Genomic DNA, 26,093 nt, shown 5'->3' with positions numbered 1-26,093 from the left:
GTTTCACACTGCAGCAGCTGCCCAGCACAGCACAGGATGTGGTGCAAAACTGCAAATAGGTGCTCAGGTGACCTTTCCCTCACCTGCTCTCACTTGAGGGTAGTGAGTGGTATGTAAAATAAGATTTTTGTATTGTATGTAAATATAATTTAGTAAGTCCAGTGATTGGCGGGGCAATCTCTCTCACTCTCTGTCTGCCTAATGTGTAAAAAGGGGGACTCTGTTGCCATAATGTGTAAAAATAGGGACTCTGCTGCCATAATGTGTAAAAAGGGGACTCTGCAGCCATAATGTGTAAAAAGGGGAATCAGCCTGCCTAATATGTAAAAAGGGGGACTCTGCCTGCCTAATATGTAAAAAGGGGGACTCTGCCTGCTGTAACGTGTAAAAGAGAGCTCTATCTGCCTTAATGTGTAAAAGGGGACTCTACCTGCCGTAATGTGTAAAAGGGGGACTCTGCTGCCATAATGTGTAAAAATAGGGACTCTGCTGCCATAATGTGTAAAAAGGGGACTCTGCAGCCATAATGTGTAAAAAGGGGACTCAGCCTGCCTAATATGTAAAAAGGGGGACTCTGCCTGCTGTAATGTGTAAAAGAGATCTCTACCTGCCTTAATGTGTAAAAGGGGACTCTACCTGCCGTACTGTGTAAAAGGGGACTCTACCTGGCATAATGTGTGATAGGTGCTCTACCTGGCGTAATGTGTAAAATGGGGCTCTACCTGGCATAAGGTGGGACAGGGTCTTTACCTGGTATAATTTGTAAAATGGGGCTCTACCTGGCATAAGGTGTGACAGGGGCTCTACATGGTGTAATGTGTGACAGGGGCTCTACCTGGTGTAATGTGTGTAAGTGGCGAGACTGCGCGGTGTAATTTGAATAATGGAGACTACTGTACAGCGTAATATGAATTGGTAATTTTTTTGTGGCCACGCCTCTTCCCCATGAAGCCACACCCCTTTTTTGGTGAGTGCCTATGGTGCACACTGGCCCTGGATCGTGTATGGGGGAGCACCACTGCTGTTTCTTGCACACAGCGCTAAAATGTCTACTTAAGGCACTGACGGTCATTGGCCTGTCCAGAGTTGATTCATTCTTTTCTAGCTTTTGGAAACAATTTAAGAAACCTTGATTGTAATTTTCTTTCAAGTTAAAATTAATATTATTATCCGTTGTCGCAGGGGCCATAGGCCAATGCCTTCTCTGCATAATTGGTAATCCGGCACTGGACTCACAACAGTGTCTTTTTTTCCAATGCTTTTAGAAAGTTCTACCCTACTATAAAATATAATCTTCATTGTATATGAAGAAAACATGCATGTATTAGGCACAATGGTTGAATATTCCACTACGAGTATTGTGGAATACATGTCTTGTATGGATTTGCATAATAAATAACAAAAGTTCCAAAGATATTTTTTTATCAGGTTCTCACGGCTATTGATCTTGTTGTGGTTAGGAGCATGCATATAATGAAGATATAATTTTAGCAAGGTTTACAATTATTAAGTGCTAAATGACTTTCAGCTGTAAACATATGGACAGTTAGATTAGCAAAAAAGTTATTTATAAGTACCATGGGACTGACAGAAATAATGGCGCATCATGTTTGATTGAGGATAAAAACAACACAGACCAGACCACACATCCGTAAAATGCTGTATAATTTTAGAATATGTTCCACAGACATTGACACTAACTTTATTAGTCACTGTTGACAGTTTAATTCACCATGGATTTACAAAGGCCAGTCTTCCACATAAAATATATGTAGCAAATAGTCTTATATGTACTATCCAACACTACTCATAGCACTTCAATGAGCTACAGGGTGCTTAGTGGGAAAAACAAACAAACACTAAAGATAGAAACTATGTAAAAATAATGTAAAAAGTAATTGGTTTATATATCAAAGCACATTATTTGTTATGCTTTCTTGCTTTGTTTAATGTTAGGTAAACATTCAGTGTATATCAACCTTATTTTCTCTTGGGTATTAGCAGTGATTCCGCATTCTGTAGTTGCAAGCTGTGACTGTTTCTGACTCGCGTAGGTACATAGTGTTAGACAGTACCTTACATACATAAACAGGACATACAAAGTACACACAGGGGGTTATGCAGGTCGCATCGCTAAGCAATGGCAGAGGTGTCCGCAGGGCGGGGGGCGGCGACGTACCATTGCAGGGGCAGCGCGAGGAACACAGGGGCGTGACTTCACACGGTGGTGTTTCGGGACGGCTGCGTGACTTCACACGCAGCTGCTCCGATGGAATAAATGGCGGCGGACCTCTTGCATCTGCTGCAGGGGCTCTTCCACAGTTGCTGCGACCGCAGTTAATTTGCGGTCGCAGGCGCTTGGTAGGCCATTCTGCATGCTGGGCGGCCCCCAGCATGCAAAAAAAATTATTGCAGATTCTGCTTTTTTTTTTTTGCAGAAGCTGCAATCTGTACTGAATAACCCCCTCAGTTTACATAAATTTTCACATTTCCTTCAGCATTCAAAATTGTAAATATGTAACGTTACTGTATATTCTGTAGGAATACTGTATATTCTGTATTTTTTGGTAAAATACTATGCTGCAGAGATCATCAATAGTTATATTAGAGAGAAAAAAAAGCAGGAGATATTTTTGTTGAAAGGGTACAGAAAAAAAGGGAGAGGAGGAAAAGAGAGAGGAGTGTGTGTGGGGGGGGGGGTTACAAGCAGTAATAATAAGCAAACATTATTCCAATAGCGCATACAGAGTCATTGTATAATCACAATTAGCTGTACGTGCTTTGAAAAATGACAAATAGGGGCTGATTACCTGGTACTTTATCTATGTCCAAGGCTTGGTAAATAGACTCCGTTATCTCTCTCCAAGGCTTAGTACATCTGTCCCAATATCACTTGTGCAGTACACCACTGTTCATCTACTATTTAGTACTACAGGTTGAGTATCCCTTATCCAAAATGCTTGGGACCAGAAGTATTTTAGATATCGGATTTTTGCGTATTTTGGAATAATTGCATACCATAATGAGATATAATGGTGATGGGACCTAAATCTAAGCACAGAATGCATTTATGTTTCATAGACACCTTATACACACAGCCTGAAGGTCATTTTAGACGATATTTTTTATAACTTTGTGCATTAAACAAAGTGTGTCTACATTCATACAATTCATTTATGTTTCATATACACCTTATACACACAGCCTGAAGATCATTTAATACAATATTTTTAATAACTTTGTGTATTAAACAAAGTTTGTGTACATTGAGCCATCAAAAAACAAAGGTTTCACTATCTCACTCTCACTCAAAAAAGTCCGTATTTCGGAATATTCCGTATTTCGGAATATTTGGATATGGGATACTCAACCTGTATTAGGATTACCTACAATTTATGTTAAATCATGGGAATGTTTAACTTGTTAACCATTATTTTGGTTTTCACATGGAGGATAAATATATAACAGTGCCAAAATGACATGTTCTGTATCACAATTCCAGTACTAAATGTACTTTCCCGAACAGCGGGTATTTAATAATGTTCACTCTTTTTATATCATTATAAAAAAAAAAGCCTGACTGTGAAATCATCAGCTGTGGACTTATTGTATAATATAATCACAATGGGTGGTTCTAAAGTAGTAAGAGAATGAATGGCCTTTTGCTCTGGCATTACATTTGCACAGTGCCCATCTTCACATTTTCTGACTGTATGGTGCTCTAGGTGTACATCTAAGGTCTGTTCCTGAGTTGAATGCACATCTGTTCATAGAGAGTATGGTATCAGATGATGCAGTACACATTTCCACTTAAGTCTGAAAGAGGTACAACAGGGCTGTAATGGGGTGCTCTCGGGTAGGTAAAGCTTAGGGAAGGTGCGTTGCTGCATCTGTGGTCCACGCAGACTCTGACATAAGGATACAGTGCATCCAGAAAGTATTCACAGCACTTCACTTTTTCCACATTTTGTTATGTTACATCCTTATTCCAAACTGAAATAAATTCATTTTTCCCCTCAAAATTCTACACACAATTCCCCATAATGACAACGTGAAAAAAGTTTTTGGGAGATTTTTGCAAATTTATTAAAAATAAAAAACGAAGAAATCAAATGTACGGAAGTATTCACTGCCTTTGCCATGAAGCTCAAAATTGAGCTCAGGTGCATCCTGTTTCCACTGATCATCTTTGAGAAGTTCATACAGCTTAATTGGAGTCCACCTGTGGTAAATTCAGTTGATTGGACATGATTTGGAAAGGCACACACCTGTCTATATAAGGTCCCACACTTGACAGTGCATGTCTGAGCACAAACCAAGCATGAAGTCAAAGGAATTGTCTGTAGACCTCTGATATTGGATTGTCTCGAAGTACAAATCTGGGGAAGGGTACAGAAAAATATCTGCTGCTTTGAAGGTCCCAAGGAGCACAGTGGTCTCCATCATCCGTAAATGGAAGAAGTTCGGACCCACCAGGACTCTTCCTAGAGCTGGCTGGCTGTCTAAACTGAACAAATGGGGAGAAGGGCCCTAGTCAGGGAGGTGACCAAGAACCCAATGGTCACTCTGTCAGAGCTACAGCATTCCTCTGTGAAGAGATGAGAACCTTCCAGAAGGACAACCATCTCTGCAACAATCCACCAATCAGGCCTGTATGGTAGAGTGGCCAGACAGAAGCCACTCCTTAGTAAAAAGCACATGGCAGCCCATCTGGAGTTTGCCAAAATGCACCTGAAGGACTTTCAGACCATGAGAAACAAAATTCTCTGGTCTGATGAGACAAAGATTGAACTCTTTTGGCGTGAATGCCAGGCGTCATGTTTGGATGAAACCAGGCACCGCTCATCACCAGTCCAATACTATCATTACAGTGAAGCATGGTGGTGGAAGCATCATGCTGTGGGGACTTTTTTCAGCGGCAGGAACTGGGAGACTAGTCAGGATAGAGGGATAGATGAATGCGGCAATGTATAGAGACATCCTGGATGAAAACCTGCTCTAGAGTGCTCTTGACCTCAGACTGGGGCGATGTTTTATCTTTCAGCAGGGCAACGACCCTAAGCACACAGCCAAGATATCAAAGGAGTGGCTTCAGGACAACTCTGTGAATGTCCTTGAGTGGCCCAGCCAGAGCCCATACTTGAATCTGATTGAACATCTCTGGAGAGATCTGAAAATGGCTGTGCACCGACGCATCCCATCCAACCTGATGGAGCTTGAGAGGTGCTGCAAAGAGGACTGTGCGAAACTGCCCAAAGATAGGTGTGCCAAGCTTGTGGCATCATATTCAAAAAGACTTGAGGCTGTAATTGCTGCCAATGGTGCATCAACAAAGTATTGAGCAAAGGCTGTGAATACTTATGTACATTTCATTTCTTAGTTTTTTATTTGTAATAAATTTGCAAAAATCTAAAAAAAACTTTTTCACGTTGTTATTATGGGGTATTGTGTGTAGAATTTTGATGGAAAAAAATAATTTATTCTAGTTTGGAATAAGGTTGCAACATAACAAAATGTGGAAAAAGTGAAGCGCTGTGAATACTTTCTGGATGCACTGTAAATACACCTGTTTCCTGGCATATGTTTTGTACTAAGTATAGGGCGGTGCAAGTCAGCACCGATGATGATGACTAATATCAATGTAAACATACTTGTAGCTGGATCAGGGAATATATTTGCTAAAAGTCGATTTGGGTCGATGTTGATCGATTTTTGGTCGATGTTTGGTCAATTTTCGTTCAATTTTGTGTTTCAGGGTCTAAATCACACATTTACTCACATGATTTTTGACATCCTTTTACAAAAAATGTCAAAAATCATATGTTAATAAATGTGGGATTTTGGGTTATATTTACCAAAAATCAATATGGGTCAATTTTGTATTTCAGGGTCTACATTTCACATTTACTAATAGATGATTTTTTACATTTTTGTTAATGTCAAAAATCATCTGTCCGTAAATACATGCATTAGACCCTTAAATCAGGGCCGGTTCTAAACCTTGTGGCGCCCAGGGTAAAAGTTTTGATTTGTGCATTCCTTTTCCCCCTCTCCATGTAAAATAAGGTTAGCAAAATATAGGGGCGTGACTTCTTGGTGAAGGTACGTTGCCACAGAATAGTACTAATTCACATTACACAGTATTGTCCGCCAGTCATATTACACTACCCTTATACACATTGCGTTAGGTAGAGCCCCTTATACAACACAGGAAAAACAAAAAACACATGGGGAAAAAAACCCTGATTCATGCCCTTCACATTATTTGTCATTTTTCCTCCTTATAGTAACGCCCCTTACACATTATGCCACACACTGTGTTGCCTATTACATGTTATGCCACACACCATAATGCCAATTACACGTTATGCCACACACTATAATGCCCATTACACATTATGTTACACATTGTAATGCCTATTGCACGTTACGCCAGACACCATAATGGCTATTACACCTTATGCCACACACCATAATGCCTATTACACGTTATGCCACACACCGTAATGCCCATTACACATTAATGAAGACCAGCAACGGAATTCCCACAGTCAACATCCAAAAAGTTAGTATGCCGGGGAGGGCTACGGTTAAGGCGCAGGGAAGGGGGGACATTGTGGGATGGTTAGGACTAGAGGGAGAGTTAGGGATAAGCTGTGGGAGGGGAGGGTTAGGGGAAGGGTAAGAAGTAGCGTTAGCTTACCTTACAAAAAGTGTTGGAATTCTAAGGGATATTTCACACTGACAGGTTTCCACCGGCCGACAAAATCCCGGCTGGCTTTTTGCTGCGTCCGCATTTTAGAAATTAGTGAAAACTCGTGTGCTTTCATGCGGCACGGACACGGCTCAGTCATCGTGTTGCAGCCGGGCATATCCACTGAATAGGACAGCTGCCATCCGGCTGCTGTTACTACTGCAGTGGCTGTGGCTGCTGCTGCGCATGCCCAGACACTTCAACACAGCACAAAGCCATTCCGTGTAAAAGGATCTGATTCACGGGCAAAAACCAGCATTTTGTGAAATAGCCCTAACTGTCAGGATGCTGCTGTGTCAGTATTCTTAAGGTGCATACACACGGAGAGATTTTGGCTATGAGAGATTTTGACTAACTTTTCCCTTGAACTGGCAGTAGGAGATTTTGACTAACTTTACCAGAGATTTTGTCTAACTATGCAAGAGATTTTGGCTATGGGAGATTTTGGCTATGGGAGATTTTGACTATCTCATTTAAATAAGGGGATGAGTGTCATATATAGGACAATTTTACAGGGTGGCTGGTATTTAAATAGCTAAAAGTTAAAAAATAAATTTGCGTGGGGTCCCCCCTCCTATGTAAAACCAGCCTCGGGCTCTTTGAGCCAGTCCTGGTTGTTAAAATACAGAGGAAAAAATGAGTAGGGTTCCCCCATATTTAGACAACCAGCACCGGGCTCTGCGTCCGGTCCTGGTTTAAAAAATACGGGGGACAAAAGACATAGGAGTCCCCCGTATTTTCCAAACCAGCACCGGGCTCCACTAGCCAGGGAGATAATGCCACAGCCGGGGGACACTTTTATATTGGTCCCTGCGGCCGTGCCATTACCCCCCCAACTAGTCACCCCTGGCCGGGGTACACTGGAGGAGTGAGGACCCCTTAAATCAAGGAGTCCCCCCCCTCCAGCCACCCAAGGGCCAGGGGTGAAGCCCGAGGCTGTCCCCCCCCCATCCGTGGCCCGGTGGATGGGAGGCTGATAGCCTTTCAATAGTAATATTGTTCTTTACAGGAGGCCTACAGGTCCCAGCAAGCCTGCCCCAGCATGTTGGCACTTGGAGAACCACAAGTGCCAGCATGCCCGGACATAAAGGGCCCGCTGGCACCTGTAGACCACCTGTAAAGAAAATATAAAAAAAAAAAACACATTCTTTTAAAAATCCTTTATTAAACTGGGTCTTCACCTGGGGGCGGCGGCCTTTAAGCTCTTTTGCATGGCCGCCGCCTTCCCAGGGCTTCCGGCGTCTTCACCTGGGGGGGCGCCACCTCCCCAGGGCTTCTGGGGTCTTGCTCCGGCGTCTTCACCTGGTGGGCGGCGGCTGCTAAGCTCTTTTGCATAGCCGCCGCCCATCCAGGACTTCCACGACGTCTTCACCTGGGAGGCGGCGGCCTTTAAGCTCTTTTGCATGGCCGCCGCCTTCCCAGGACTTCCAGCATCTTCACCTGGTGGGCGGCGGCTGCTAAGCTCTTTTGCATAGCCGCCGCCCATCCAGGACTTCCACGGCGTCTTCAGGAGCTCTTCTCCGCTCCTCCTCCGCCGTCGGACTGACAGCCGCTGCCTCGCGCTGGCTTATATAAGTCAGCGGGAGGGGGCGGGGCGATGACGCGGCGAGCCGTGATTGGCTCGCGGCGGCCATCTTGAATTTCAAAAATGACGCTGAGGCGCCATTTTTGAAACTGGTACCGCTCCGCTGCCAAACTCTGCAATAGAAAGGTAAATTTCCCCCGCCCGCACCGCTGCCGCAACCCGCCGCCGCCCGCACCGCCGCCGCCCACACCGCCATCGCAACCCGCCGCCGCCCGCACCGCCGCCACAACCCGCCGCCACAACCCGCCGCCGCCCGCACCACCGCCGCCTGCACATCGCTATCGCTGGAAAAAATCGCTGGCCTCTTAAAGTGTTAGCGATTTTGACTAACTTTTGCAGCGACATAGCCAAAATTGACTTGCCTGCACTGACTATTTTTCCCAGCGATAGCGACCTAGCGGGGACGCGCATCGCTATCGCTGGCTGTGTACACACGGAGCGATCTGCACTAACTTTCTGAGCGATTTTGACTATATAGTCAAAATCGCTCAGTTATATCGCTCCGTGTGTATGCACCTTTAGATTGAAGAAGACATTGTGGTTCATACTACAGTATTAGTATAAATAAATCCTACTTTCCAACACTAAAAAGAAATTAATTTGTGAATCAAATATATTCCACTCATGATCCACTGTGCCCAAATCCAATCAGGGTATACCCATGTTACCATAGGTAACATAGTAACATAGTATCTGAGGTTGAAAAAAGACAATTGTCCATCGAGTTCAACCTATTTGTGGTCTCCTATGCATGATGATTTGACTAAAATTTCTGATTGATGCTGCTGTCAGCCGTTGCATTTTATCCCTATTTATAGTAACTATAATGCATGACTATGCACCATACCCCTGGATATCCTTATCCATTAGGAATTTATCTAACCCATTCTTAAAGGTGTTGACAGATTCCGCCATTACAACTCCCTCGGGCAGGGAATTCCAAACACGTATTGTCCTTACCGTGAAAAAGCCTTTACGCCGTATTGTGCGGAATCTCCTCTCCTTTAACCTGAGCGAGTGTCCACGAGTCCTCTGTGTTGATCTAACCAAAAACAGGTCCCGCGCAAGCTCTGTATATTGTCCCCTTATATATTTGTAGATGTTGATCATATCCCCTCTTAGTCTCCGCTTTTCCAATGTAAACATGCCTAGTCTTTCAAGCCTTTCCTTGTATTCCATCGTCTCCATGCCCTTAATTAGTTTGGTCGCCCTCCTCTGTACCTTTTTTAGCTCCAGGATATCCTTTTTGTAGTACGGTGCCCAGAATTGTACACAGTATTCAAGGTGTGGCCTCACTAGTGATTTATATAACGGGAGTATAATACTCTCGTCCCTAGCATCAATACCCCGTTTTATGCATGCTAATATCTTATTAGCCTTCTTTGCTGCAGTCCTACTTTGGGTACTACTGCTTAGCTTGCTATCTATGAGGACACCTAAGTCCTTTTCCAGTACAGAATCCCCTAATTTTACCCCATTTAGTAGGTAGATGTAATTTTTGTTCTTGTTACCACAGTGCATTACCTTACACTTGTCTGTGTTGAAGCGCATTCTCCATGTTGAAGCGCATTCTCCATGTCTACACCCTTTTCTGGGACCGTTAATCTGGGCAATTCTCCTAAAATAGGGACATTTGAGATTTATGCATAGTTTATTTGCCTAGAATTTTTTCACTGCTTTTTTTTTAGTGGCCTGTTAATACAATTTATAATGTAAGAGGATTATTAACATTATCTGCATAAGAATGTAGTGCTATAATGCAGGGATGAATTTAGATTGGTGGTAAAATGTGATTCTGTAGTTTACATTTGGCTCTTTACTATAGGCTGATATGTTATGTTATGTAACAGATAGACTTGCCACCACCCGAGGGAGAATAGAACACCGGGCCCAAAGCGTGGTGAGGGGACTCGCTGGCGGTATTCTGGCTGGCAGGATGCCGCTGTCGGGATCCTGACAGCCAGCATTCTGCCAGCCGGGATATCATACTGAATCCCATACAGTACTTTTAGCACAGTGGTTCCCAAACTTTTTTAAATCCCTGCACCCTACAGTATTAGAATTTTTTTATGGCACCCCTGGGCCAATAATTTCTTATTGAGAAATTTTGAAAAATATATTCAATTAATTAGTTTGTGTTTATATGTCATCCTTAGGCTTAGTTACAGGTAAGTGACAGGATTTGATTCTGTTTGTCCACATATTTTATGGTTGACAGCCAGTGGATTTGCTATTACATTGACCATAAATCATTTAAACTGGTCCTAAATCACCAATCTAAGGCACCCCTGTAAGTGTACAGAGGCACCTCAGGAGGCCAAGGCACACAGTTTGAGAACCACTGCTTTAGCTTTTGAGCAGAAAAAAACGAATGCCTAATACTGATCCTATCCAATCTATAGGTATATCACAAGACATATGCAAATAACTCTGGCTGGGTCATGTGAAGCGACCTTGAGGCTCATGCGATGTGGTCACCAGTGTTGTGTGATTAACACCCACCCACTCCACCTCTCTGGCTGCATGTTGATGAGTAGTGTTTTACACCGTAGGCATAGAGACTGTATCATATTTCACCCTACAATCTTCTTTTCACTATTGCTCAATTACTAGAAACTATTATTAAATGAATCAGGGAGAACAGGTGTGTGTGTGTGTGTGTGTGTGTGTGTGTGTCTTTATACCAGTATTCATCAAGCAACAAGGTTGCAAACGGAAAAATGCTGAAAAGTGTCAACAAATGCAAAATTTGCAGTACTTGATGTTTAAAGTATTAGCTGATTATCTGCTGTAAAGTAAGACATTTTGGTTGGGAGCAATATATGGTAATGTGACATTTGTTTAAGCCTTGACCTGCATGATTATTGAATTAGAACCACATTCAAAATGGCCTGACCAGCCCTAGTCATTGTAGAATTCCTGTTGGGAAAGTTTGTAGCCACTGATCTCCTAGGGAACTAACATGCTGTCATTTTTACTGATTGTCACTGCAGAGGCAACAGTGTCACATTTTCATTGTGGTGAAAATAAGAATGGTATTAATCAGTTTAGGAGAAAACTCTAAAAAGTCCTTGTTTCGGCTAACTGTACACCTTTTTGTCTCTGTGCAGCTGATCCTGCGGCTCTTGGCTTCATTATCTCTCCCTGGTCTCTCCTACTGCTGCCCTCCGGAAGTGTGTCGTTTACAGATGAAAATGTCTCAAATCAGGACTTGCGTGCCTTCACAGCACCGGAGGTGCTACAGAGCAAGTCATTGTCTTCTCTTGCAGACATTGAAAAGGTAACCTGCTTCCAGACAAATGGTACTGCTGACTGGCAAGGCAAGCCCTTTAAGAAAAGAATTCAGAAAGTAAATTCCAGACATTGCCCAGGGGATATATAGAAATGAAGTTGCGCACTGTTCATTTGGAAGGGTCAAGCTACACAGCAGAAACTTTTGATATCATTATTCATCACCCTATGAATAACTGGATAAGTGCACTGTATTTTTCCAGTCAGAAGCAAATAATAAAACCAGGAAACAATTCAAATGAATGCAGTCAAGTATTAATTACAGAAATGGGATCCAGACACATGGTCAACAGTGGCTATTTTGACATAATGTCGACACTAGATTGACAACATGTGTCAACATATTGACAGGCACCATGTCGATACGCGGAGATCATTGACATGTTCACAGTGTTGACATCTGATATGTCAACAGTCTCATAATGCTGCTGATAAACTGTCAGGGGCTGATTCTGAGTCGCATGCACTAGTACTTGAACTACACCAGCCACCATCACTAGTATCTGCACCATACCAGTCGCAATGATTGCCATCACTAGTATCTGCACTACACCAGCCACCATGACCACAATCACTAGTATCTGCACTTTCACAAGCCACCATAACATCCATCACTAGTACCTGAAGTTACACCAGTCACCATGACCGTCATCACTAGTGTCTGCACTTACACCAGTCACCATGACTGTCATCACTAGTATCTGTACTTTCACAAGCTGCCATGACCTCAATCACTAGTACCTGCACTTTCGCAAGCCGCCATGACCTCCATCACTAGTACCTGCACTTTCGCAAGCCGCCATTACCAACATCACTAGTTCCTGCACTTACAGCAGCACCATGCTGGGTACAAGAGATCCCTCAGGAACAGTCTTCCCTTCCCCATATGCACATCTCAGAATCGCATACAGCTTTTCATACATGCCGACCACATTACTACGATACTCTCATGAGACAAGGTGGTTCCAACAGAGATCCATACAACTCTGAATAGGACAGACAGAGGTAAACATGCATACATTTCAGTGACGTGCAGTCAGGGTAGGCAGGGGTGGCAGAGCCTCACATGTCATACTATAGTATCAGTGTTTTCCCCAGAAAATGTTGCCAGCCAGGTGACATCAAGAAGTAGTTGGGAAGGGGCCTTTCGAGTATAAAGGAGCTTGGCCCCACAATGGTTCTGATTCACATTATGCCTACACAGTATGGCCCCTTATACCCATTATGCCACACAGTACCCCCTGAATAGCAGTGAAGGCCCCCGGGCAAAGCAATGCACTGGTGACCCTACTCATCCTCCAGTGGTAGGGGTAGGTGGTGTTCTATCTTCTGCTCAGCATGTAGGAGCTGGAGCAGTAATTTCTGCTAATTACTCCTTTACTGGTGGAAGATGGGAAGGGAATAAGAACACTAAACTGTAGAAGGGGGCATTGGGCTGAATGAAGGGGCTCCAGTAAATGACTTCCAGGGTGGCAGGGGGTGTTTAATATGCAGGGGAGGAGTGGATAGTGGAGTGGGCTTTATTTTCATAATTTTCCGGTGGGAAGGCAGCTTGCTTGACTGAAGATATCTCCAGTTCCTGGAAAAAGATTTCTTAGCTTCTAATAGGATAAAAAAAAAACTAGAGATTCACACCTTTCAGGAGGTACTGGGGACTTGGGGATCAGACTTCAGGAGCAAGTCACTGCTTTTGGAGTATACCCTCAGAAAAACTCTAAGTCAGACAGAACCTGAGATATCTGGCTGGGGACAGCAATTAACAGGCTTGGATGGGACCACTGCTTTGAAGTCGGATATTTCTGGTTCCTCAGGACCGATTTTCAAAAATCTGGTACCCCTGGAAAAAGGGGACCCACAGCTATCATCCCAGGGCCCTTATAACCCTGGGGCCCTTGGGCAACTGCCCATTGAGCCCATACGAAAAGACGGCCCTGCCTTAGTGAGATAGTACTGGGCGGTGTATAGCTATCACAAGAAATCAGAGTTCAACGCATGTATTACAATTATTATTATTATTATTATGGCCATTGATTTGTAAGGTACTATAGTCAAGACTATCTTTAAAACATGTCTACCATTTTCATGTCGACCTTTTGTACCCTTTGACTTATTGACTGTCTACCTATATATAGTCAATCTATCATCCAGATACCAATAAAATTGCCCCATGAAACGGCGAGGCAGCTAAAGCAGCTGTGCCAGGGAAGAAGAGGTAGAGGTTAAGTGTGACCCTACAAGCAGGAATAGGCCCCACTGTGGAGATAATGTAGTGGATATGCTATTACATAGCCTCAGGGTGACAGCTCGGGTGTACAGGGCTATGGTCGGGTCACAGTCAGTGCAGAGCATGTGGCTATGACAGAGGTGCGGATAGTGGGTGTGTGCCCCGTGACCCCTGCCCGGGACTCGTTCTACAGTAAACCAACCACACCTGAATTACGTCTGTTCGGATTTTCCTGCACATGGCTTCCTGGAGCCACTCCAGCAGAAGGTTGGGTGCAGAGATGCCATGGTAAGAACAGCACCAATTCCTTCCCAGTCTCTGGATCCTCCTGCTCCTAGGCCCCCAGCACTCCCTCTGTGCAAATGACTGGCAGTAGCAGGAGGCCATGCTGGGGTCTGTCGACCTCCTGGTTCTCGGAGCAGAGAAGACAATGAGTTTGGAGATAGGATCACACAGGTCCACCATTAGCTGCTGCAGGCTGGAGCCTGATTCCCCGCCCAACCCATTGGCTCTGGTCTCATGCTCTCATAGGTAGCTACAGTCCTTGCGGGCCAAGTCTTCCAGGCAGGAGCGCAGCTCCAGTGGGTTAATCAAATCCTGCTTGTGATTGGCCATGATGTCTGTAGCCCAGTTCTTAAAATTAGCGGCAATGGCAGAAAAGTGCTGGATGGCAGGGTAATTTTGCTGGACGGACCATCCGAGAAATAAAGCGTGGGGAGAAGGAGAACATGGAGTATTCACCAGAGATTTGTCTATAAATATTATTAGATTAATTAAAAAAAAATATTTAGAACTTATTATTTTTATATTGCTATAATCATTTTATAGTCAAAACTCCTTATTTATTTGTAATAGTGACTCCTTTTAAGCATCCCCAAGACCTGTTAGAACACCTTCCTATCAACTATTCATTTAAAAGAGCTACTAACATTTACAAACCTGTATGTAAACTTGACTGTACTTGAGATGTTTGATATTCTATTTGCTCTGAGTGTGTAGGTGAGATCACACCATTGTTATTGGTTATCAGCTATTTCCCACAAAAGGTATATTAGAGGTATACTCCCACATCTTCGGCTTCTCGCACCCTATTACATTTACCCTGTAGTGTCCATGTCTACTGCTTGTAATAAAAGAACTCAGCCACAATCACAACTTAGGGGGACATGTACTAAGCAGGGATAAAAGTGGAGAAGTGAGCCAGTGAAGAAGTTGCCCATGGCAACCAATCAGCATTGACTTAACATTTATAATTTGCATACTATAAACATATACAGAGCAGCTCCATTGGCTCTTTTCTCTACTTTTATCACTGCTTAGTACATGTACCCCTTAATTTCCAAAATCGTCAGTCTCACAACCTCCTGAAACTTACACATATATACCCATGAATGTTATTAGTAGCTTTTTAATATAAACCAACTTTATTTTTTGGGGATTAGTGGTCTTTTAAAATGCGTTTGCATGAATGGAGTATGCAGTTCTGGTTCTTTTTCCATCTGGAAGCAATCCATTAGCAGCTTGAAAACTGCACAGTTCTGTTTAACAGGATGGAGGACAAACTTGTCTAAATAGTGCCAGAGTACTAAAATACGTCTTTAAAAGTACACACATTAAGTTGTTGGCCTATTGTAGCCAAACATATGTTCTGTACCGAATATAGGAATCAGGTCAAATATGTCAATTGATAGATTATACCTAAAGAAAAAATTAGGGCTAAACAAAATACACAACTGTCCTCCCTGACTGGGACTACGGGTTTGCGTCTAATCAGGTCACTCTTCTATGTGCAGTTTGTGCGAGTTACTGCTGTATTTCTCATAACTGTGGGTTGCAACCCAAAAGTGGGTCACACCTGTCTTAGCATGGGGTCTTGACTACACAGCAGCCGCATGCCTGGCGCTCACAAAGATGATGATTTGCGGCGGTACCAGAGCCGGCGCTACCATTAGGCAGCTTTAGGCAGCTGCCTATGGGCGCCGGCACCTGAGGGGGCGGCTGTGAGGCTGATGGCATCATAACGGTGTCTCTCAAAGAGACATCCTTATTTTACTTATCGCTGGTGGCGGCAGTGGTTTGCATAACCAGTGTCCGCCACTCCCGCACCTCACAGGTCTGCAGACATGTCATAGACATGTCATAGTCTGGTGCAGCGCAGCCAGCAGCAGCAGTGTCCTGCGTCCGCCCCCCTTTCCTTCTCTGAACAGTGAGTGGCTGCTCACTCCCCCGGGACAAGCAACCAATGTTCTCCTTCCCGTCCCGAGGCCCCGCCTCCTCGTCTGAGGCCCCACCCCTTTTTGCTCCTTCGGTCCTGACCTACTTGAGCTAAGCTTGCCCTGCTTATAGTCCTCTGCAGTTCTATGGGGGGACCATGATGACTGACAGGAGACTACAGGACATCCTTCAAGCAGAGGTACAGTAAGTATCTTATGGTGATTTTTACTGTTATCTGGAGTTTATTAATATAATCTGGGGAGGTGGGTATTGCAGTAATATTATGTGGGGTGGGGTGTAGTACTGTTATGGAGTCGTGAATTAATGTTTTATTTTGGTATATATTGTAGTTATTTGTGGGTGACTTAAAGTTATGTGTGGGGGGGGAGGGAGGGGAGGCTGTGCTAATATTTTGTGGGAATTCTTTAAGGGGATGTATTGATGTTTAACATGTAGATAGTGCTGTAAAGGGTCTATTCATGTAGCAGAGAAAAGCCCTGCTTTTCTCTGCCTAGTGTAATTCACAGAGCGGGTTACTGTGGAGAAGTCCCTGACTTCTCCAGCGACACCCCTGCTCTGTGACTGAATCGCCTCACCATACTTTTGTATGGTGAGTGCGATTCATGAAGGAGCTGAAAGCTCTGCTGTCCGCTTCTCGATGGGGTTCAGGTTCTCCATCTCAGGATGGCGTAGCCTGAACTGCGGTGCCGAGACGGCAAGGAAGCTCAATGCTTTCATGCTCTCTGTCCACACCCGGCGCTGGCTCCGCCCCTGACCTCCCAGCAGCCACTGCGGCCTGCCAGGAGGTCAACAGGCGGCGCATGCGCAGAGGGACCCGCTGGCTGACTCCGCACATCGGAGAGGGAACTGCCTAGAGAAGACGTCACCGCTGGACCCCTGGATTCCGCAGTGCTTCATCGAAGGGTGAGTATACATAAATTGCTACTTATTATAGCTATACATCGCAGTGATGCGATGTATAGTGATAAGTAACAATTCAGTTTTCATTTTCTTAATGAATAGACCCCTCAGTAACAAGGCCCAGGTGCAGCACAGAGGAGGCAGGATATAGGTGATGGGATGGGTGGTAAGTGGCACAGAAGAGCCGGGATATAGGTGACGGGATGGTGGGAAGAGGCACAGAGGAGCCAGGATACAGATGACGGAATGGGGGGAAGCTGCAAATAGGACCCGGGACACAGGTGACAAAATTGGAGGAGGTGGCACAGAGAAGCTGGGATACGGGTGATAGGGTTGTGGGGAAGCGTCACAGAGGAGCCAGAACACAGGTGATGGGATAGGGGAAGCAGCACAGAGGAGCCGGGATACAGATGACGGAATGGGAGAAAGCGATACAGAACAGCTGGGAAACGGGTAATGGGATGGGGGGAAGTGACACAGAGGAGCCAGGATACAGATGACGGAATGGGAGAAGCTGCAAATAGGATTTGTGACACAGTGACATAATAGGAGGAGGTGGCACAGAGAAGCCGGGATACGGGTGATAGGGTGGAGGGGAGTGGCACAGAGGAGCAGAGTTGCAGGTGACAGGTTGGGGGGAAGCGGCACAGAGGAGCCGGAACACAAGTGACAGGATGGGAGAAAACGGCACAAAGAAGACAGGAAACGGGTGATGGTATAGGGAAAGCAGCACAGATGAGCCAGTACACAGGTGGCGGAATGGGAGAAAGCGATACAGAAGAACTTGGAAATGGATGATGGGATGGGGGGAAGTGGCACAGAGGAGCCAGGATACAGATGACGGAATGGGAGAAAGCGGCACAGTAGCCTCGACACAGGTGACAGGATGGGGGGAGGTGGTACAGAGAGCTGACATACAGGTGATGGGATTAGGACAAGCGGGACAGGGGACCCGGGACACAGGTGACGGGAATGGGGAAGTGGTACAGAAGAGCTAGGATACAGCTGATGGGGTGGGGGGAGAACAGCACAGAGAAACCGGGGCACAGGTGACGGGATGGGGTGATAGGATAAATTTTGCCTAGGGTGCCCAGAAAATTTGCACCGGCCCTGGGCGGTACGCTTGCATCTGCTTCCCCCCACAGGCTCATATGCCCCACACTGTAATTGACACCAGGGAGATTTCACGACATCCGGATGTCTCTTGGGGTGTCAATCATAGTGCGGGGAGGAGGAACCGTCATGGGGACAACTGGTGCAGGTGTACCGCTGTTTATCATCGCAGAGGGTGCCAGGGAAAGGGATGGGCATGCGGCTGCGTTGGATGTCCAAGCAAGTCTATCATGTGTCAGTGACAGGCCCGCAGCCAGCTTGTGTTTTTAGGATCTGCGATGCTGCTGTGCCCCAGCATCGAACACCAGCTAAAATAAAGTAATAAACAGAAAGATCCTATTTTTTTTAGTAAGTAGGGTTTTACGCCATGAAAATATATATAATGAGGATGATGGGCAAGATGGTTGGGGGGAGGGGTAGGTAATGTGCATACATTCTGTGCCTCAACATGCCACCCACCCCTTACCATACGGTATATATTTTAGTTTGAATATCGGTTTAGTTAGAGTACTAGGGTCATGGTTAAGGATAAGGATTGGGGTGGTCATTGTTTGATAGAGTATTAGTGTTAAAATATTAGTGTTTGGGGTTAGGAATAATTATTATTTTATTTCTATAGTGAACTTTCTCCAATAGGACTCAAATTGCTTAAGGGTTTAGGGTTAAAGTATTAGTATTGAAGGTTAGGGTATTATTGTTAGGGTATTATGGTTAAGGGTTAGGGCATTAGTGTTAGGATTAAGAGTGAGGGTCATGGTATGTGGACAGATACGGCCAGGTCACTGAGGTCCAGCTGCGGAGTGTGTCCAGGGTGGAGTGCAGGAGAAACATGTGACCCATAGAAACAGAATCTGAAGGCAGACAAGAACCACATGGCCCACCCAATCTCATGGGAGTAAAAGTTGTCTTAACAAGTTAATGTAAAACACTGTAATTGGTAAATGTTAATAAATAACCGTACACCAGCTCAGGAGATGAAAAATGTTGTGCTTTCAGTATACATTCTGCATCCAGAGCTGCAGAATAATTTGATTGCCATCTGACATTCCCATGATTATATAATAGAGTTACTGTGACAAGATTAGATGTTCTTTTTAAGCAAGCAGAAAAATGTACCCAATGTGCTGTAAAGTGCAGAATTTCCTCAGCTTTTACCAGTTGTGGCAATGAGTGGGCTGTAGAACTGCACGTCTGCTGCCCTTGTTTCCTGCCCTGGTCTGTTCTTGTGTTTCAAGTAAGGTGGGCGAGATCTGCCTTTGCTACACTTGAGCAGTCTTCTGTGTAGCTATTAGTAAGTTATTCATTTACTTACTAGTGTTTTAGTTTGGTTCTGTGAAAAAGTCTGTAAAACAGTTTGTGCTTTACAATAGCCTATGGGTGATGTCACTGGTTCATACTGAGTCTGCTGCCTTTATTGTGTGTGATGGAAGAAAATGGGGCACAAAAAAAGTATTTCTCAGTGATGCATTTTCTTTATGTTGCATCGTATTCTTTATACATTTTTCTTAATATTAAAATAAAAACTGCTGTCATACGTGCACATATTGGTTTCATTTGATGCACACCATGAATTAGCTTGATTTTGCACCAGTGTGCCACAATGGTCCGACCAGCAGGCATTAATGACCATATATGGTCTTCTCCATTGGGATTAGCCTCCACAAACAAAGTGCACCTGGATGTGCTGAGATGCAGCGAGACGATTAAGAGGTGCCCTGTATCACTTTCACTAAAATATCACCATCGCAAAGAACTACCCACTCACGCTGAATGCATCTGTGTTTTTTTTTTTTTTTTTTGTTTTACTCTAAAATAAAGTAATGCTAAGTTTAGACTTTGGACATATGCAGCTCCTCCAGACACTTTCAGAGCTCCCATCTCCTACCCTCTGTCTGAGTATAACTGGAGTATGCACACCACTAAAGCAAGGAACTCAGTGGGTTCTAATTAAGCTATATTTGTTCCATGGAGGTTACGTTTTCTTAATAAATAAGTCACAGAGTGTTTGTAACTGTTGTTAAAACTAAAGTTCCATTTATCTTGTTGTGTGCACAACTCGTACTACATATACCAGTGGGCTGCTCTTACAGGGTCCTCCTTTTCCTGTCTGTAGCTAGCCCATATGTTATATTACTACTTTTCTAAGGTATTGTGTGTTGCATTTACCACATTATTTACATGTGTAGGTAAAAAAAATCCATGTTGGTCCTTTTAACTTCTTTAGAATGCAGTTTGGCACAGGTGTCAAGCAAATGATTCAATGTTCACATCAGGGGGGACGTAGTATTATTTTCCTATGCAGTATGCCAGTAACATCTGCTCAACCAACCATCGCTTGCCAGAGGCAGTCTGCATTAGAACAGCCACAGAAATCATTTCATTGGGCTACTGTGCCTAGAGCGTACTGCATGATCACACTTTATTAGATTGGACATATTTCATTACACTTATAAGGGAGGCCCTGTTGTTAAAATTTGATTTATCTAAAAAGCATGCAGCCTTCTAAGTAGTTACGTTTTATTTCCAATCCCTAAAGAAACCTTGTATTTTATCTAACTCACTGAGGATATATGTCATTTACAATCATTCTTTATGGTTACATAAGTGTTACAATACATGTTATTGCGGTGTTGTATAATCAGTGTGCAACAAAGAACAGCACAGTGAAACACACATGGTGTAGTGTTCGGGATGTAGTTATGTGACCGTCAGTCAGGAGACCGCTGGTCACTATACCTCCCCCTACATCCCGCTCCCTCACAATCCCGTTGGTCAGCATGCCGACCAACAGGGACTGTTCCCATTTGTGGATGTCCACGAGACCCATAGGGTGGGAATAGAACTGCGGTCGCCACCGAGTCCACAAGGGGCTTGTTGCGCTCACCCCCCCCCCCCACCACCACTGCCAGGATGCTTGCGTTGGTATTCTGACCGGTCACGCATACCACACCCATTTTGCTTACATGAGAAATGGTGACAGGATTACTGCTTTCCTGTAAGAGTAACATGCGGTTATCAATGTTGGCAACACATAACAAGCAAAGGAGGAAAGTCCTTCCATGTTATCTGTTTTGTAGTACACTGTGCCTGATTCTGAGCTGGGAGTAAAGCAAAAACCAGCAAATAACTAAGCACCCAGACAAACCATGTTGCAATGCAAGGGGTGCAAATATATTTGTTTTTGTTGCACGCCAGATAAATTCTGTCTGCTTTTGTATGTAGGCCATAAAAAGCGGACATCGTTAGGGGCATATTCAATTAGTTAATTGTCGGCTACGTGCCGCAATGAAAGGCTATTCAATTAAATAGTTCCCCCATGCCGTAAATACTGTAGGGAATTTAACGCATGGTAGCTCACTGCGTAAAGGGGGTGATTCAGTTCTGTCTCAAGCCACAGTTGTACACAATGGGGGTAATTCAGATTTCACACAGCAGGCAATCAGATCTGAACTGCCCATGTGTATGTACCGCAATGCACCAACGCGTCGCACAACAACAACAAGCATCAGCGGGATGGTGCGAAAAATCCGAACACACGGGCGTTCGCAAGGTGATTGACAGGAAGAGGCCGTTTGTGGCTGGCAACTAACCGTTTTTCAGGAGTGTCCGGAAAAACGCAGGCGGGATCAGGCGTTTTCAGGGAGGGTGTCTGACGTCAGCTTCGGCCCCGATCAGCAGGATTCAATCGCACTGGAAGAGTAAGTCCTGGGCTGCGCAGAGACTGCACAAATTGATTTTTGTGCAGCTTTGCAAAAGAAGCAATCGCACACCTGCACAGCCCTTTTCCCCTCCCATGTAGGTGGCGACTGTCTGATCGTAGGCCAGCAAAAAACGCAGCCCAGTGATCAGATCTGAATTAGGCCCAATATACGGATGTTCGGTACATTGCTCATGCACTGTACCCATATTGCATTGTCTGAGGCACTAGGTCAGTTGATTAAAGGTCTGCAGCCATTTTGTGGTGGGTAGGTTGTGTCGGGTTACCTCTGGGAAATTGTGGTGTGCCGTCTCAATTTTGTAGGAGTGCCACGCCCATGATCTCCATCTTCTGACAGAGATTTCCTGGCCTCAGTGACTGGGCTGTGGCGGCCGGTCTGTGTAACCTCATGCTGATTGTGTAGCAAGTGATCCAATGCTACATCCTCCCAGCACAGGATCACACATGCATGCAGGAGGCGTCTACCTATACCAGATGCGTCCTGCTGCATTACCATAGTAATCCAAGTAAGCAGCAGTAATGTTCTTTCCAACCACAACTGAATCACCCCCCAGCTGTGGAAACAATAGATTTACCCAGATGGTGCCTTGTTTTGCTGACTTTTTCCTCGGGGATTACAGTGTGTGTTGATCCCCGCTAATTGAATCGGTTCTGTCGCTGTAATTAGATGATATTAAATAGCACTATAGACAGCAGTAAAATATTGGCCAGGTAATAATGAGTTAGGGTAGAATGCATATATTATTTGGCAAGGTAGCTTTTCTAGTAGTAACAGCATTTCCACATATTTGCTAATTTGTGTGCTTATTCAGGATGAACAATATAAATATTGTTCTAAATATTAATTTGCTTGGTTTCGCAGTGAAACTTCCCATTTCTCTGACGTCCTAAGTGGATGCTGGGGACTCCGTAAGGACCATGGGGAATAGCGGCTCCGCAGGAGACAGGGCACAAAAGTAAAAGCTTTAGGATCAGGTGGTGTGCACTGGCTCCTCCCCCTATGACCCTCCTCCAAGCCTCAGTTAGATCTTTGTGCCCGGCCGAGAAGGGTGCAATCTAGGTGGCTCTCCTAAAGAGCTGCTTAGAGTAAAAGTTTTGTTAGGTTTTTTATTTTCAGTGAGTCCTGCTGGCAACAGGCTCACTGCAACGAGGGACTTAGGGGAGAAGAAGTGAACTCACCTGCGTGCAGGATGGATTGGCTTCTTAGGCTACTGGACACTAGCTCCAGAGGGACGATCACAGGTACAGCCTGGATGGGTCACCAGAGCCGCGCCGCCGACCCCCTTGCAGATGCTGAAGAGAGAAGAGGTCCAGAAATCGGCGGCTGAAGACTTCTCAGTCTTCATGAGGTAGCGCACAGCACTGCAGCTGTGCGCCATTGCTCTCAGCACACTTCACACCAACGGTCACTGAGGGTGCAGGGCGCTTGGGGGGGCGCCCTGGGCAGCAATGAAAGTACCTATGCTGGCTAAATATACATCACATATAGCCTCTGGGGCTATATGGATGTATTTAACCCCTGCCAGGTTGTCAGAAAAACGGGAGAAGAAGCCCGCCGAAAAGGGGGCGGGGCCTATTCTCCTCAGCACACAGCGCCATTTTCCCTCACAGAACTGCTGGTGGGAAGGCTCCCAGGCTCTCCCCTGCACTGCACTACAGAAACAGGGTTAAAACAGAGAGGGGGGGCATTTTTGTGGCGATATTATTACATATTAAGATGCTATAAGGGAAAACACTTATATAAGGTTGTCCCTGTAAAATTATAGCGTTTTGGTGTGTGCTGGCAAACTCTCCCTCTGTCTCCCCAAAGGGCTAGTGGGGTCCTGTCCTCTATCAGAGCATTCCCTGTGTGTGTGCTGTGTGTCGGTACGTGTGTGTCGACATGTATGAGGACGATGTTGGTGAGGAGGCGGAGCAATTGCCTGTAATGGTGATGTCACTCTCTAGGGAGTCGACACCGGAATGGATGGCTTATTTAGGGAATTACGTGATAATGTCAACAAGCTGCAAGGTCGGTTGACGACATGAGACGGCCGGCAAACCAATTAGTACCTGTCCAGGCGTCTCAAACACCGTCAGGGGCTTTAAAACGCCCATTACCTCAGTCGGTCGACACAGACATGGACACTGACTCCAGTGTCGACGGTGAAGAAACAAACGTATTTTCCATTAGGGCCACACGTTACATGTTAAGGGCAATGAAGGAGGTGTTACATATTTCTGATACTACAAGTACCACAAAAAAGGGTATTATGTGGGGTGTGAAAAAACTGCCTGTAGTTTTTCCTGAATCAGATAAATTAAATGAAGTGTGTGATGATGCGTGGGTTTCCCCCGATAGAAAATTAAAGGCGCTCACACGCTTATCAAAACAAGTGGCGTTACCGTCTCCAGATACGGCCGCCCTCAAGGAGCCAGCTAATAGGAGGCTGGAAAATATCCTAAAAAGTATATACACACATACTGGTGTTATACTGCGACCAGCGATCGCCTCAGCCTGGATGTGCAGCGCTGGGGTGGCTTGGTCGGATTCCCTGACTGAAAATATTGATACCCTTGACAGGGACAGTATTTTATTGACTATAGAGCATTTAAAGGATGCATTTCTATATATGCGAGATGCACAGAGGGATATTTGCACTCTGGCATCAAGAGTAAGTGCGATGTCCATGTCTGCCAGAAGATGTTTATGGACACGACAGTGGTCAGGTGATGCAGATTCCAAACGGCACATGGAAGTATTGCCGTATAAAGGGGAGGAGTTATTTGGGGTCGGTCCATCGGACCTGGTGGCCACGGCAACAGCTGGAAAATCCACCTTTTTACCCCAAGTCACATCTCAGCAGAAAAAGACACCGTCTTTTCAGCCTCAGTCCTTTCGTCCCCATAAGGGCAAGCGGGCAAAAGGCCAGTCATATCTGCCCAGGGGTAGAGGAACGGAAGAAGACTGCAGCAGGCAGCCCCTTCCCAGGAACAGAAGCCCTCCACCGCTTCTGCCAAGTCCTCAGCATGACGCTGGGGCCGTACAAGCGGACTCAGGTGCGGTGGGGGGGGTCGTCTCAAGAGTTTCAGCGCGCAGTGGGCTCACTCGCAAGTGGACCCCTGGATCCTACAAGTAGTATCCCAGGGGTACAGATTGGAAATTCGAGACGTCTCCCCCTCGCAGGTTCCTGAAATCTGCTTTACCAACGTCTCCCTCCGACAGGGAGGCAGTATTGGAAACAATTCACAAGCTGTATTCCCAGCAGGTGATAATTAAAGTACCCCTCCTACAACAAGGAAAGGGGTATTATTCCACACTATTTGTGGTACTGAAGCCAGACGGCTCGGTGAGATCTATTCTAAATCTGAAATCTTTGAACACTTACATACAAAGGTTCAAATCAAGATGGAGTCACTCAGAGCAGTGATAGCGAACCAGGAAGAAGGGGACTATATGGTGTCCCTGGACATCAAGGATGCTTACCTCCATGTCCCAAATTGCCCTTCTCACCAAGGGTACCTCAGGTTCGTGGTACAGAACTGTCACTATCAGTTTCAGACGCTGCCGTTTGGATTGTCCACGGCACCCCGGGTCTTTACCAAGGTAATGGCCGAAATGATGATTCTTCTTCAAAGAAAAGGCGTCTTAATTATCCCTTACTTGGACGATCTCCTGATAAGGGCAAGGTCCAGAGAACAGTTGGAGGTCGGAGTAGCACTATCTCAAGTAGTTCTACGACAGCACGGGTGGATTCTAAATATTCCAAAATCGCAGCTGATTCCGACGACACGTCTGCTGTTACTAGGGATGATTCTGGACACAGTCCTGAAAAAGGTGTTTCTCCCGGAGGAGAAAGCCTGGGAGTTATCCGAGATAGTTAGGAACCTCCTAGAACCAGGCCAAGTGTCAGTGCATCAATGCACAAGAGTCCTGGGAAAAATGGTGGCTTCTTACGAAGCGATCCCATTCGGCAGATTTCACGAAAGAATTTTTCAGTGGGATCTGCTGGACGAATGGTCCGGATCGCATCTTCAGATGCATCAGCGGATAATCCTGTCTCCAAGGACAAGGGTGTCTCTTCTGTGGTGGCTGCAGAGTGCTCATCTACTAGAGGGCAGCAGATTCGGCATTCAGGACTGGGTCCTGGTGACCACGGATGCCAGCCTGAGAGGCTGGGGAGCAGTCACACAGGGAAGAAATTTCCAAGGAGTGTGGTCAAGTCTGGAGACTTCTCTCCACATAAATATACTGGAGCTAAGGGCAATTTACAATGCTCTGAGCCTAGGAAGA

The 26,093-nt window shown here is 45.2% G+C and overlaps 1 protein-coding gene across 7 annotated transcripts in view; it reads left to right on the top strand.

Moving 5' to 3' along the window:
* PTPN13 (protein tyrosine phosphatase non-receptor type 13) overlaps nucleotides 1-26,093 on the top strand; it is a 538,713-nt gene that overhangs the window by 195,267 nt on the left and 317,353 nt on the right. For all 7 annotated transcript variants that reach the window (XM_063919874.1, XM_063919871.1, XM_063919870.1 and 4 more), the window contains exon 3: nucleotides 11,450-11,619. In XM_063919874.1, coding sequence (XP_063775944.1) covers nucleotides 11,450-11,619 — 170 coding nt within the window. The remainder of the gene's footprint in view (nucleotides 1-11,449; nucleotides 11,620-26,093) is intronic.

The sequence above is a fragment of the Pseudophryne corroboree genome, chromosome 1, assembly GCF_028390025.1.
Source record: "Pseudophryne corroboree isolate aPseCor3 chromosome 1, aPseCor3.hap2, whole genome shotgun sequence".
NCBI lineage: Eukaryota > Metazoa > Chordata > Amphibia > Anura > Myobatrachidae > Pseudophryne > Pseudophryne corroboree.
This window is presented reverse-complemented; position numbering and strand designations above follow the sequence as displayed.